We start from the raw sequence: 15,784 nt of genomic DNA, 5'->3' as shown, positions 1-15,784 counted from the left end.
AGGGGGCCCAAGGGCTTCCTTCTTGATCACCTAGTGGCATCAGTAGAGAGTCACTTGCAACGATCCTCCACTACATTCCGCCCCCCCCTTCCCTCCGCTTGACATGGCCTGTTCCAAAAGCACAGCTACCACTCCTCCTAGCCTGCAGGTCCAGCATTCCCCACCGTCCCACAGCTCTGAATCAGCACGTCCCTGGTTTGAACCTTGCCTCAGCCAGGAACTCTTCATGGTCTTATTTGTTTATTAAGAAGTATATCTTCCCTCCTAGTTCAAGGGATGCCACCGTCTGTCTCTGCCTCCCCCTTGCAACAGAGGAAGAACACGGTTTTACCTTTTAGAATCATGCGTAATGAACGCAAAGAGCGTTGAATACGAAACCCAATCTGCTTTGGACAAGTCCAGGCAATCTGTTTGCCTCGGGGGCCGCTGGCCACGGTGATCCAGGAGAACCTCCACTTTCAGAGGCAGCAGATACTCTGAAACCCAGTGCTAGGGGTCAACATCAGGGGGAAGGCCTTAGCTTATGTGCCACGTTGGCCCTCCAAGGCAACTGGTTGCCCACTGTGTAGAACAGGATACTGAACTAGCTGGAGAGCCCTGGTCTGATTCAGAAGATCTGCGCTTATGCTCTTCTGCAAACGAATTAACTGAAGCTTCCTCGCCCCTTTTCTGTCAAAGCACTGCTGCCCCCCACCCACCCCGGTCCGTCCTCTCCCGACCCCTCTGTCATGCCCTTTTCCAACACACCCGATCTCTTGAGCTTTTTTCAGTGTCGCAACTGCGAAACGCCGCCTCCTTCTCCGCCGCCCTTCGCGCGTTCCCGGGAACGTTCCACTGGCCCCGCCCCCTCTCCCTTGACATTCCCTTCCCCCTCTGGGATGGCTTGCCGCGCGCTTCCTTATTCTCCCGCTCTGATTGGATGCAGTGGATCGGGGGCGGGGACGCCGCCGCGATGCAAATCGCAGCCCGTTGCATTGTGGTCGCCGCGCGTTGTTTCGAAACGTTTGGGCTCCGGCTTCCCTCCGGAGCGTGTAGGAATTCCTAATTGGCCTGCAGACGATGCGGTGATTCCGAATTAGGTACGAGGGAACGCGGGGAAAGGAACGGACGCCTTCCGAGAAGGGGGCTTGCTCACTATTACCTCAAAAACACCAAGAGAGGGAAGCGTATATATGGGAGATGGGAATACTTTTTCAGCAGCTGGGAGGAAGCTCTCCGTAGAGGCCACGTGCTGGGTGCTTCGTCACCCCCTTTGCGCCTTTGGGAAGGTCTGAGAGAAGGGCCGTTTATCGCCCTAGCAGGGCGCCACCTCCTGGAGGTGGGTGAGTTCCCAGAGATGCGGGTCCCAGCCTGGCTCGAGATGCGGGGCAGGAGAAGCAGCCCCGGGGGCGCGTTCCTCGCGGCTGCGGATGCCTCAGGGGCCAGCCTGGGGCTTGGGAACGACTCACGGCCAGCCGCGCTGAGTACAATGGGCGGAGGTGAGGCGAGCAGCCGCCGCTTCATAACCCAATTCAGACTAGTCTCCCCCCAGTATTTTCCCCGGCGGCGGCTGCTTCCCATGTGCGTCTGGAACCCCCTTCCTTTTTCAGACTTACAGAGAAAAAAGTAGAGCAATTAACAGACTTATTTAACAGACCTTATAGCGGCCCCGTGGCAGCAGTAAAGTGGTAAAGCAGCAGTACTGTGGTTGGAACTCTGAGTTCGATTCCGGCGGAAACTGGATTCAGGTAGCCGGCCCAAGATTGACTGAGCCTTCCATCCTTCCGAGGTCGGTAAAATGAGTACCCAGCTTGCTGGGGGGAAAGTGTAAAAGACAGGGGAAGGCAATGGCAAACCACCCCGTAAAAAAAGTCTGTCATGAAAAACGTCACCGGAAAAACAACGGAAACGACTGATGCTTGCACAGGGGACCTTTCCTTTTCCTTTCCTTATTCCTTATGACACTCTCCCCATCATTCTCCCATCCTGACATGTTACTGTTTTATTGCTTTCCCACGCAAATGCTATCCAGACCAAACCTTTCGATTTGTTAATTTCACCATTTTGCCAATGGATTCTAACTTTGTACCACTTTACATTCTTGAGAGCCAGTTTGGTGTAGTGGTTAAGTGTGCCTACTCTTATCTGGAAAAACTTAGTTTGATTCCCCACTCCTCCACTTGCAGCTGCTGGAACTGCCTGGGGTTGGCCATAGCTCTGGCAGAGCTGTCCTTGAAAGGGCAGCTTCTGGGAGAGCTCTCTCTGCCCCACCCACCTCACAGGTTGTCTGTTGTGGGGGAGGAAGATAAAGGAGATTGTGAGCCACTCTAAGATTCGGAGTGGAGGGCGGGATACAAATTCATTGTCTTCTTCTTAACCACTGCCCACCAGCTCTATGTAGCTCTGCTCACTGCACCCCCCCATTCCATTATCTGATGAAGTGTGCATGCATAAAGCTTACATTCTGAATAAAAGTTGGTTGGTCTGAAAGGTGCTATGGACTCCTACTTTGTTCTACCTCTAAGGAAAAGATGTTCTCAGTTTAACCCAGGGGTAGCCAAACTAGCTTAACGCAAGAGCCGCATAGAATAAATGTAAGATGTTTGAGAGCTGCAGGGCATGAATGTTTGAGAGCCACAAGATGGATGGAAGGGAGGGAGGGAGGGAGAGGCAGAAATAAAGCAACTTTAACTTTAAATGCATTTTCCAAGCTGCCGGCTAGCTTGGCTTGGAGAAGTGATTTAAAGAGAGAAATGCCTTCTCCAAGCCAGCTGACGGAGTAGTGGAGGCTTCAAGAGCCACACAAAATGTACGAAAGAGCCACACGCGACTCCCGAGCCACAGTTTGGCCAGCCCTGGTTTAACCCACGCTGGAGGAGAAATAGAGCAATTAACGGTCTCTACATTTATCGCCTTGTGCCAGTGGACTCTCACCATCGTTCTCCAATTCTGACATTATTTATTGCCTTTGCTATTTTCCCACGCAACTGATGCGATCCAGGTCAAACTTGCTATGCTTTCAATTTGTTGATTTCAACATTTTGCCGTTGGATTCTAATTTTGCACTATTTCGCATGTTTAACCACTTCCCACCAGCTACAGGTAGCCCTGCCCAATGTCCCCCAGTTCATCGTCTGATGAAGTGCTTGAAGCACACGAAAGCTTACATTCTGAATAAAACTTGGTTGGTCTCCCACGTGCTAAGGTGGACCAATAGTTCTAAAAGGACATTGCCTATTCAAAAACGTTTCGCAGGACAGTTCTCCAGGATTTATCTATTAAAGGCTGTCTATCAGCTTTTAAATCTGATCATACAAGTAAGGGGCGAGTTTGGTTTTTCAGACTATAACCAACAAATCAGACCAAAAACTCTCAGAGACTTTATCTTTTATTGGAAAAAAAAAAAGAAATAGTCGTTATTATGCAAAATACTGAAAAGAAGTGCTAAAATTATCAAAGTTCTGAATACCTGCTTAATCATATTATAGCGAGTAATATCTTTCAAAGCAAACCAGGTTTCAGGTTTTGTCTCACTGCTTTTAGGGATGATCACATATGCTAGGGGTGGCCAACGGTAGCTCTCCAGATGTTTTTGCCTACAACTCCCATCAGCCCCAGTCATCAGCCATGCTGGCTGGGGCTGATGGGAGTTGTAGGCAAAAAACATCTGGAGAGCTACCATTGGCCACCCCTGACATATGCCTAAATCACATACACACAGAGAAATCACACCTAATCTTCTGAGACTTCCATCCAGAGAGATCTGATTTGCTTATCACGGTAGTGCTTATAGGATAATATCAGTCTTGTCTTCCTATAGCTCTCTTCTATCATAATTCTCTAGTTACTATCTTGTTACATGATTGGTTCTGAACTGAGTATGAGATCGTCAAAACAAGTGCAAATGAGCCAATCAGCAGGTGCATGCAGTTATAGCGCTCTGATGAAGCAAGATAAAAGGAGGTCAGTCTCATCTCTGAACCTTTAAAAAGCAATTAATATAACTTTTCCATAACTGTTTCAATTAATAATAATAATAATAATAGATTTTATTTGTATCCCGCCCTCCCCGCATGAGCGGCTCAGGGCGGCTAACAGCTAATTCTCAAAGAGCGTTGGCACAAAAGTTTGGTCTTTGGCTTTTAGCTCCCAGATCCTTCACAAGGCTGGATCGGGGCGGGGGCAGAAGGGGGTGCTTGCCCCAAGCGTTGACGGTGGGGGAGGCGCCAAATTGGGTATGGAGTCCATTGTATTCTATGGCAGGGGTGGCCACCGGTAGCTCTCCAGATGCTTTTTTTGCCTACAACTCCCATCAGCCCCAGCCAGCATGGCTGATGGCTGGGGCTGATGGGAGTTGTAAGCAAAAAACATCTGGAGAGCTACCGTTGGCGATCCCTGTTTTATGGGACCATAAGAGAGAATGGCCCATAAGGGGGTGCCATTTTTTAATTTTGCCCCCCCTCAAATAACATGTAGATCCGGTCCTGATCCTTCAAATACCTCCCTGCTTTGCCCTGATTCTCCAAAACCTGTTCCAAGCCCATTTTTCAGCTGTCAGTTTCTGTCCAAGCCCTGTGCCTGACACAACAGCATAGTTAAACTTGGAGCTAGTATTTCAGGGACGAGGAGCCCGCTGCTTCAGGGGAATATATGTCTGACAGGAGGGACCACTCAGAGTTGGAGCACACTTCAGTTCATAAGAAAACGTAATGTGCCCATAGGTTAGGTGTCCTATAAATTCATGAGTACCCCCTGCTTTCAGTTCTCCCTCAAATATATGCAACACGTCGTCATCCCACGTATCGCTGTCCCACACCTCCAGATAAAAGGTGTTGTGGTATGACAGCGTGACAGTCCCAAAGTCCAGGGTCTCATGCCACTCGGGGCTGTTAGTACCAGCAATGACCCTTGTCCGCCTTTCCCGGCCTTGGAAGAGGACTTTGACGTAGGCATCAGCAGCACTGAAGTGGTCACCCCATAGGTCGGAGGCTGTTTTCACATAGAATTTGAGGTGGGCCCTACCCCGTGCCCGGGCACAGCAGTTGTTGTCAGTCAGGCCACTGTCATGGCACATACATGAGCAGTGGTCTTCCGGACTCCGAAAGGTGTCGTATGGGCACTGTTTGTCACAGCTCCTTCTCAAGGCCCTTTCAGTGATATAGTCGCTTATGGCTTGCTTCAAGGCTTTCCTCCTTGGATTGCTTTGGCTTAGCAAAGTGTATAGCGGTGTCAGAGAATAAGACACCACCTCAGGGTGTCTTTTGGCACTCTGTAGCCATTCCGACAAGTGTGGGGCTTCTGAAGAGAGCATCTTTTCAGGCTCCTCTCCTCCCATCACCGCCACGTGCCACTTCACAAAAGTGTCTCGCAAATTACCCTTGACTTCCTCCCTCCTAAGCTTAATGCACTTGGAACTGTGAAAATGGTTCTTCCAGAAACTTCCTAGGGAGGTGTCCACATTCAGACAGTCCTTAAAGTCAGAAACAGTAAAGCCATTCAAGGCCGCTTTGCAGTTCCGCACACCAAACAGGTGACGGCTTCGCGCGCCCAGCTTCATTTGGCTGATATAGTGGGTGCCATAGATGTTGATAAAACGCTGGTATTCCTTGCGGGGGTACTCCATCGGCAGGTTGCTCACGTCATGGGAGAAGTGAGGTGTCAGCAATGAGGGAATGCTTGCGAGTCTTAGCCTGCCCAGGAAAAGGAGCAGAAGATTAGAAGCAAACTGGAGAGCCTCACACACCGGGGAGCCTGTAGCAGTAGTTTCATAATCGGGGGGTGGGGTTGTAGCAGGAACTCCTTTGCATATTAGGCCACACCCCCATGATGTAGCCAATCCTTACAGGGCGTACTGCAAGCTCTTGGAGGATTGGCTACATCAGGGGTGTGTGGCCTAATATGCAGAGGAGTTCCTGCTACAAAAAAAGCCCTGTTAATAATAACTGTGTGCCATCAAGTCACTATTGATCTGTGGCAACCCAGGGACCATGTCTCTTGTCTTCAAGGCAGACCCCCAGGATCATCTAGTCCAATCCCTTCACAATGCAGGAAATCCACAAATACCTCCCCCCTAAAATCACAGGATCCAACATTACTGTCAGATGGCCATCTAGCCTCTGTTTAAAAACCTCCAAGGAAGGAGAGCCCACCACCTCCCGAGGAAGCCTGTTCCACTGAGGAACTGCTCTAATGGTCAGGAAGTTCTTCCTAATGTTGAGCTGGAAACTTTTCTGATTTAATTTCAACCTATTGGTTCTGGTCCTACCTTCTGGGGCCACAGAAAACAATTCCACACCCTCCTCTATAGGACAGCCCTTCAAGTACTTGAAGATGGTGATCATATCACTTCTCAGCCGCCTCCTCTCCAGGCTAAACATCCCCAGCTCCTTCAACCTTTCCTCATAGGACTTGGTCTCCAGACCCCTCACCATCTTCATCGCCCTCCTTTGGACCCATTCCAGCTTGTCTTTATCCTTCTTAAAATGTGGTGCCCAAAACTGAACACAATACTCCAGGTGAAGTCTTACCAGAGCAAAGTAAAGTGATACCATTACTTCACATGATCTGGACACTATACTTCTGTTAATACAACCCAAAATGACATTTGCCCTTTTAGCCACCGCATCACACTGTTGATTCATGTTCAGCATATGGTCCACTAAGACCCTGAAATCCTTTCTCCACAGACTACTACCAAGACAAGTCTGCCCCATCCTATAGCCATGCATTGGATTTTCCTACCTAAATGCAGAACTTTACATTTATCCCTGTCAGGGCTCTTTTTCTAGCAGGAGCTCCTCTGCATATTAAGCCACGTCCCCCTGATGTAGCCAATCCTCCAAGAGCTTATAGGGCTCTTAGTACAGGGCCTACTGGAAGCTCCAGAGGGATTGGCTACATCAGGGGGTGTGGCCTAATATGCAGATGAGCTGTTGCTAAAAATGAGCCCTTCCCTGTTAAAATTCATTTTATCGGTTTTAGCCCCGTTTCCAGCATGTCAGGATAATCCTGTATCCTGTTTCTGACTTCTACTGTTTGCAACCCCTCCCAATTCAGAATCATCTGCAGATTTAATAAACATTCCCTCTATTCCTTCATCCAAATCATTGATAAAGATGGTGAACAAAACAGGCCCCAGGACAGATCCTTGAGGCACTCCACTTGTCACTCCTCTCCAAGAGGATGAGGAACCATTCACATACACTCTTTGGGTGCGATCTGTCAGTCAGTTACAGATCTGCTAACAGTAACAGGATCCAAACCACACTTTACCAACTTGTCAATAAGGACAGTACGTGGAACCTTATCAAAAGCCTTACTGAAACCAAGATAAACAATGTCTACAGCATTCCCCTGATCCAGCAAGGTAGTAACTTTTTTAAAAAAGAGAGAGAGAGATAAGGTTAATCTGACAGTTAGTGAGCATCTGATGGATTGCAGACACCTGTCACCAGATGAAGCAGGGGAGGAGTACTTGCAGGGATGTGTGCCACAATTAGCAGTGGCTAAGCAGCCCATAGAGAGCCAGCCATAAATCCAGGCAAGAGGGAGCTGCTAATTGTGGGTGCAACCTGTACCATGGCTGCATAACCACCGACTCTGCATCCTGACCCTCTGACTGGAATCTCTGTTGATCTGAACCCGGACTGGACCCTGGACAGCCCCTGAACCTTGGACTGTCTGGCGACTCCCCCTCTCGACTTCTGAAACCTGGACTGTCTCTCGACCACTCTTCTCTCTGAACCCTTGTTGTGAGCCCTACCTGGTGCACTCTGCCTGCATGTCCTGTGAAACTTCCACCTGTTGCCAGCACCAGATTCGCTGGGGCCAGTACAGCTTAGCTCCATGCTCTGGCAAGATCAGGCTAATTGGTCTGTTTTGTTTTTTTAAAAAATACATTTATAAAGTACATTATTTCCTCTGTCAGTGTTTACAACCCAATTAAGGCAGTCCAGCCCCTGAATCTGAACTAGGGAACACCAGTGAGGCTTAGCTCTAGACCAGTGTTCCCTCTAAGCTGAGTTAGCGTGAGCTAGCTCACAGATTTTTAGCCTCTAGCTCACACATTTTTGTCTTAGCTCAGGAAGGAGGACCCCAGAGCACACTAATTTTTGCAGCAGCTCACAACTTTAATGCCAGTAGCTCACCAAGTAGAATTTTTGCTCACAAGACTCTGCAGCTCAGAGGGAACATTGCTCTAGGCCCTGCGCATTCACCCTCTCGGTGTTCTGGGGGAAAATAGGAAATGATAATAATAGAGGCTGTTTTGGAGTGGACGAAAGATGTATTTTCTTCATGAAATTGTGTTCTTTTGAATCAGACCCTTGGTCAGGGGTTGTTTTGTAGAAAAATAGGTGATGGAAGAAGAAGATGATGATATTGGATTTATATCCCACCCTCCACTCAGAGTCTCAGAGTGGTCACAATCTCCTTCACCTTCCTCCCCCACAACAGACACTCTGTGAGGTAGATGAAGATATTGGATTTATATCCTGCCCTGCACTCCGAAGAGTCTCACAATCTCCTTCACCTTCCTCCCCCACAACAGACACCCTGTGAGGTGGGTGAGGTTGGAGGGGGCTCTCACAGCAGCTGCCCTTTCAAGGACAACCTCTGCTAGAGCTATGGCTGACCCAAGGCCATGCCAGCAGGTGCAAGTGGAGGAGTGGGGAATCAAAACCGGTTCTCCCAGATTAGAGTCCACACACTAAACCACTACACCAAACTGCCACTTATCCAGGGATTGTTATGCAGCTGCACCTTCTATTCAATGGACAAGGTGGGAAGGAGGAGGAGGAACTCTCAGAAAGGTTCAGGAGCTGTGCTTCTGTGAGCTCCCGCTGAATCTGAGGCCTGCCCTTGGTCCATCAAGGTCAGCCTTGTCTACTCAGATTGGCAGTGGCTCTCCAGGGTCTCCAGCAGAGGTCTTTCACACATCACTTCCTACCTGATCCTTTTAACTGGAGATGCCAGGGATTGAACCTGGGAACTTCTGCACGCTAAGCAGATGCTCTGCCACTGAGCTCCAGCACAGTTATTCTTTTCATGACAGGTGGAGGGAACAGAAAACCTGGGTAGAACGACTTGGCCAGGGGTTAGAATTTGCAGGTCCCACTGTGACCATATATTTATTATATTTCTGAAGGCTGTACCATTCCATGAAAATTATTATTGAGGAAGAAGTCCAGCCCTGGGAAAAGGCCCCTGTTTCATGTTGAAACGATTGTTGGGCAAGAGACCTCGGCATTGTTTGACAGTTTATTTCAGTCTTCCAGAGTCCGTCATTTTGAAGAAAGTTTTGGAGAGTTTTGTTTCTCCCTCATCTGCTTGCTTTTCCCAGGACTGTTTGAAAGACTTCGTCATTGATTGGCATTTGCACCTGAGTAGTATGGAAATAATTGTTTATCAGTATCTTTTTGTATTTGTGCTAAATGTATTTGTACTTTTGCTATGTATATTGTCAGGCTTTTTTTGTAGCAGGAACTCCTTTGCATATTAAATTACACACCACCTGATGTAGCCAATCCTCCTGGAGCTTTCAGTAAGCCCTATACTAAGATTGAACATATGAACATATGAACATATGAAGCTATGTAAGCTGTAAGCTCTTGGAGGATTGGCTTCATTAGCGGTATGTGGCCTAATATGCAAAGGAGTTCCTGTTGCAAAAAAAGCCCTGTGTATTGTATAGTTCTAAATATTAACATAATTATTTGGAGTATACCGTATTCTAATTTTCCCCCTGAAGAAGAAGACTGCAGATTTATACCTCACCCTTCTCTCTGAATCAGAATCTCAGAGTGGCTCACAATCTCCTTCACCTTCCTCCCCCACAACAGATACCCTGTGAGGTGGGTGGGGCTGAGAGAGCTCTGACAGAAGCTGCCCTTTCAAGGACAACTCCTGTGAGAGCTATGGCTGACCCAAGGCCATTCCAGCAGTCGCAAGTGGAGGAGTAGGGAATCAAACCCCATTCTCCCAGATAAGAGTCCACACACTTAACCACCACACCAAACTGGCTCTCTACGCTGGAGAGCAGATTCTGTGGCCTTAATTTCCCCCCTGTTTCTGCCTTTCTATCATTCTACACAAGAGACCTGTGGCAACCTGAGTTCAATATCAGCGGAAGCTGGTTCAGGTAGCCGGTTCAGGTTGACTCAGGTTCAGGTAGCCGGTTCAGGTTGACTCAGCCTTCCATCCTTCCGAGGTCGGTAAAATGAGTACCCAGCTTGCTGGGGGGAAAGTGTAAATGACTGGGGAAGGCAATGGCAAATCACCCCGTAAAAAGTCTGCTGTGAAAACGTCGTGAAAGCAACGTCACCCCAGACTCGGAAATGACTGGTGCTTGCACAGGGGACTACCTTTACCTTTATCATTCTACACACAGGAGCCTGCTGAGCCTTTTTGTCTTGAGAGGAGCTGCCAGCCTGAGCAGACAACGCTGAGCTAGAAGGACTGATGGTCTGATTCACTGTGAGGCAGCTTCCTGTTCGTTCAAAGCTTCGCTAAACCAGCTTCATTCATAGGAGCTGAAAAAATCAGTAGTTAGAGGACTGGAGTTCGGTAGGATGAACGTGATGTTGCTTCGGGGCTGCAGGACTCCTGTGCTCTTCCTTTGACAAAGGTCTTCCCACGACATAGCTATTAGGGTTGCCAACCTCCTGATGTGGCCTGGAGATCTCCGAGAACCACAGCTGATCTCCAGATGACAGAGATCAGTTCCCCTGTAGAAAATGGCTGCGCTGGAGGGGAGAGTCTGTGGCATTAAACCCTTCCGTTCCCCAAACCCTGTCCTCCCCAGGTTCCGCCCCTGGATCTTTTGCATATTTGGCCACACCCCTGACACCAAGTCAGTCAGAACTGCGTCCCTGCTCCAAAAAAAGTCCTGCTCCACCCCCAAATCTCCAGGAATTTCCACCCTCCAGAATTGGCACCCTACAGATAACGTGATACACTGCTGAAGAAGAGAGGGCACCTTGTCAGCACTTGAAAGTCCTAACTTTCATAGAATGGAGAAGAGGTGCCTGCCCATTTTCCCCCGAGGCAGGTTTCCCCTGATATTCCAAAGTGCATACCACGATGCACTGGCTCTTGATGGCATCCCCTCTCTTTGGCCACACTGTTTAGCCGCAGGGCAAGCTAATACTCACTGGTAATTTTCACAGGACGTCTCATGCATTATAAAGGTGTAACTGTCCCTCTGGGAGTACTGGTGAGCCCAAACGGTTGCCTGGGATCGAGATGCACCGAATGCTGCCTGGATGGGAGGCAACCCCAGCTCCACCTTCCAGTCGTTCGTCACTTCTGTAGCCATCGCATTTGCCACTTCCAGCTCTGAGTGCTGCATGGAAGCATCCACACGCTGCTCGCACGTGCTATACGCCCTCCAGTCGAGAGCCATCAGGGGGAGCCTCTGCTTCTCAGAGCCCATCTTCGGGTTCCGGCACAGAGTGCAGGTCCCGTTGGGTCCCTGCCATCGGCTAGTGTCCACCACGGAGGCCCCTTTTCTGCTCAGGGTGGTGACGTCAAATCCCTCGCCGAGCAGGTTGTGCCCTGGCACAAAGCTTGTGGATGCCTGGCAGACATCATTGGGGAACTCCTGGCAGTAGCCGGAGGCTGCTGGTTGGAGGAGACAGAGGAATCCAAAGGAGGCCGCTAGGAAGAAGTGCAGCTTGGGCATGGCGGCCCAGAGGGGGTCCTGCACCTCAGATGCCTGCTGGGCTTCTGAATCACCCTGGGGAGACAAACAGAGAAGGCTTGCTGGCACTTTCAGTACGTTCCTTACCTTGTGGGTGGAGGAAAGGGCCGTCAAGTGTCCTCCAACTTAAGGCGACACTGTGCGGTTTTCAAGGCAAGAGATACTCAGAGGTGGCTTGCCGTTGACTGGCTTGGCATCGTGGCAGCCAGTAAAAAGGCCTACCTGGTCCCCTGCTGTGTGATCCTGGGCCCCAGAGCTGCTGGACTGAGGAGGATTTGAACTCAGAGCAAGATTTCACATTGAGAGGCAAACCAGCCTTGGAGTTTATTTATGGTGGCCTGAAGAAAAGAATGTTCCTTAATGTACACTCCATAACCTTAGGAGATTCAGGTGCATAATCTGAATCTGAAGAAGTATTTGAAGAAGTGCGCACGCACATGAAAGCTTATACTCAGAATAAAAGTCGACCTTAACGGTGCTACTGGACTGAAACTTTGTTCTGCTACATTTACTAGGATAATGTGAAGGGGGGGGTCTTTTGTCAGGAAGAATTAGTGGGCAGGTTGAGGTGGCGCAGAGTGGTAAAGCAGCAGTGCTGCAGTACTGTGGTCTGAACTCTCTGCTCACGACCTGAGTTCGATTCCGGCGGAAGCTGGATTCAGGTAGCTGGCCCAAGGTTGACTCAGCCTTCCATCCTTCTGAGGTTGGTCAAATGAGTACCCAGCTTGCTGGGGGGAAAGTGTAAAAGACTGGGGAAGGCAATGGCAAACCACCCCGTAAAAAGTCTGCCGTGAAAATGTTGTGAAAGCAACGTCACCCCAGAGTCGGAAACGACTGGTGTTTACACAGGGGATCTTTCCTTTCTGGAGGTGGTTAACCCTTCCTTTATCCGTTGGTTCTCCCCTGTGGATGCCCTTTTACATCAGTTTTTAAGCTCCAGTTCTTCCCTAATAGGATTCGGAGCCTAAAATATACCTAGATGGGGAAACAGCTTCTCTGGAAAGGAAGGGGTTATCTCTGGGTGAGCACTATCATTTAGAAATCTATCCTCTGGCCCACTGATTAGGTGCATTCACACTACACTAAATAATGCATTTTGAACTGGATTTTTACTGTGTAAGAATAGCAAAAATCTAGTTGCAAAACACATTATTTAGTGTACTGTGAATGCACCCATTGTCACTTACAGATATCTTTCTTTCTCTCTTTGTCTCTCTCTCTGTCTCTCTCTCTCACACACACACACACCACCATCACCACAGTCAACGGAACTTCGGCACACAGTGTCCATTGTAATACGTTGATTTGCCGTTAGGTATTTCATAACTGCTTTGCCATGTCGCCTTTATATCCCAGATGTCCGCACACTCATTCTATAGCCAGGTTGCACATGTTTATGCTTAATGTAGTAGTAGTAGAAGTCAAGTTAGCCTTTATTGGCATAAAATATATAGATGTATATATCAGAGCAAATTGGTTTAAAAAAAAAAAAGATAAAATGGAACGATTGCATACATATACATCAGGGAAAGCATAAACATAAACTATTTCTATGAGATCCTCTGGCGTGCCTTTAAAACAGAACAAAGAAACGTAGCCACTTTCTCAGTGACACTCGATGAAGTATCGTTCAAAAGATTATAGACCTTAAGAGCATCAGAACAATCAACCATGCTAACTAAAAGAGGATGCAAATACTTGTGACGAAGATCTGTATACAAATTACAGTAAAGAAGAATATGAGTAACTGACTCCACACATTTTTGCTTACGGAGGCAGTATCTGACTGAGTAGGCTGTCTTCTTAAAGCTGCCATAAAGAATGGCGGAGGGCATGGCGTTGATTATGCTTAATGTAAAAGTAACCTTATCTAAAGGATTTCCAGGGACCTTTGAGCTCCTTTGAGTCACTCAGGGTCTTGACCTGCACATTACAGGACGTACATCAGGCAATGTTATTTGGTCCATGCCGGGTATCAGGGGAATGCATGGTCTGTGGCAGGATGCCCCAGGGCGCAGCAAGGAAGGTACCAATGCTTTCCCAGCCACCAGCAGCACCAGAGTTGAGTGCCCTCACTTCCTGGGTTAGTGCCAATGGTAGTGGGGTCAAAGCTTTGGCCTCAGCTGCTAGCAAATGCAGGCCCAAGAGGTGTGCAATAAAGCCGAACCAGACAGCCAAGAGGGGCCTCGGTAGGATTGCCAACCACTAGGTGGGACCTGGAGATCTCCCTGGAGGGTGGAGTCTGTGGCATTATTCCTCACTGAGGACCCTGCCTTTCCCAGGATCCATGCTCAAATCTCCAGGAATTTCCCAACCCAGAGCTGGCAATAGGGTGGCCAAGTCCAATTCAAGAAATATCTGGGGACTTTGGGGGTGGAGCCAGGAGACTTTGGGGGTGGAGCCAGGAGACATTGGGGGCGGGACCAGGAGCAAGGGTGTGACAAGCATAATTGAATTCCAAGGGAGTTCTGGCCATCACATTTAAAGGGACAGCACACCTTTTAAAATGCCTTCCTTCCATAGGAAATAATGGATAGGGGCACCTTCTTTTGGGGCTCATAGAATTGGACACCCTGGTCCAATATTTTTGAAACTTGGGGGGCATTTTGGAGAGAGGCACTAGATGCTATATTGAAAATTTGGTGCCTTTACCTCAACAAACAGCCCCCCTCAGAGCCTCTGATACCTCCAGATCAATCTCCCATTATACCCTATGAGAATCGATCTCCACATAGGGAATAATGAAGGGCCCAGCAGACATTTCCTCCCCTCCACCCCACCCCTTTTCTGGCAACTCTGAAGCGAGGAATTGGCGTCTCTACTCACGAGTTGCTGCCAACTTCTTCCAAGTAACACAGACACCCCATCCCAAGAAGAAGCCTTTCCAATCGGAGACTGAAGCCTCCGGAGGTGGAAAATCACATGGTGGCTTTGGGGGCAGGGCTCCCCCCCCCGCCGCCGGCCAGTTTTGGAGAATTTCAGTGGCAACTAGAGTCCATGGAGCCCCACTGGAGGAACTAACTGATAAAGTGGCTTGTATAAATGGAAGCCTTCCTCCAGACGGTGTTGCTTCCAGGATATCTCATGAGCTTTGACAGCCCATACTAGGTTGCAAACCTCCAGGCTCAGAATTCAAACGACAGAGATCAGTTCCCTTGGAGAAAACGGCTGCTTTAGAGGGTGGACTCTAGCATCACACCCCACTGAGGTCCCTGTCCTCCCCAGGCTCCATCCCCACATCTCTATGAGTTTCCAGAGCAACCTATCCCCCCCATCTCCCAGCAGTAGCCATGGGAGACCTACCCTAGGCCAACGACCAAAGTTCCCTCCATTCCCCTGAACATACCTGAGGACCGTGTTGGGTTGCACTGCTGAAATTCTTGATGTATGGGAGGAATGGAAAGACAGTGAGGCTGGGAAAGCAGAAGGAGAAACCGAAAGTCATATGTCTTTCTCCCTCTTCACTGCCTCCTGTTTTGGAACTGTATGAATCACAAAGCATCCAAGATGAGCAGCAGTGAAAGGAATTCCCCCCCCCCCTTTTATTGAAATAATGTGTTTCTTGAAAAGGGAAAGAAGGATCCAATGGATAAAAGCCCCCCAAATTGGCAATCGATGCCGTGATGAACTCTAGGATGCAGAAAGGCCCATGTACTCAATTCGTGGTTTACTGATCAGCTCAGGGTCTGTCAACCAGACATGCGTTGGGATGGGACTTCCCTGTTGAAACTTCATTCTGCACCTGGAGAGCCAGTTTGGTGTAGTGGTTAAGTGTGCGGACTCTTATCTGGGAGAACCGGGTTTGATTCCCCACTCCTCCACTTGCACCTGCTAGCATGGTCTTGGGTCAGCCATAGCTCTGGCAGAGGTTGTCCTTGAAAGGGCAGCTGCTGTGAGAGCCCTCTCCAGCCCCACCCACCTCACAGGGTGTCTGTTGTGGGGGAGGAAGGGAAAGGAGATTGTGAGCTGCTCTGAGACTCTTTGGAGTAGAGGGCGGAATATAAATCCAATATCTTCTTCTTCATTCCCACATTGGGGAGGGGGGAGGTCTGGTTCAGGACCCTGGAATGGAGGGTGGCAGGTATAATTCCCATTCTGGATTTAGAG

General features: G+C 48.9%; 1 protein-coding gene across 1 annotated transcript; it reads right to left on the bottom strand.

The window, feature by feature from the left end:
* Nucleotides 1-4,594: 4,594 nt before the first annotated feature.
* On the bottom strand, nt 4,595-11,659 carry LOC132583278 (perforin-1-like). The gene is made up of 2 exons (XM_060254942.1): nt 11,130-11,659; nt 4,595-5,669 (listed from the first exon to the last, which is right to left on the bottom strand). Exons 1-2 carry the CDS (start codon nt 11,657-11,659, stop codon nt 4,595-4,597), a joined length of 1,605 nt encoding a protein of 534 aa, XP_060110925.1.
* Nucleotides 11,660-15,784: the final 4,125 nt, after the last annotated feature.

The sequence above is a fragment of the Heteronotia binoei genome, chromosome 15, assembly GCF_032191835.1.
Source record: "Heteronotia binoei isolate CCM8104 ecotype False Entrance Well chromosome 15, APGP_CSIRO_Hbin_v1, whole genome shotgun sequence".
NCBI lineage: Eukaryota > Metazoa > Chordata > Lepidosauria > Squamata > Gekkonidae > Heteronotia > Heteronotia binoei.
The sequence above is the reverse complement of the archived record's forward strand: the minus strand, read 5'-3'. Positions and strand labels throughout refer to the sequence as shown.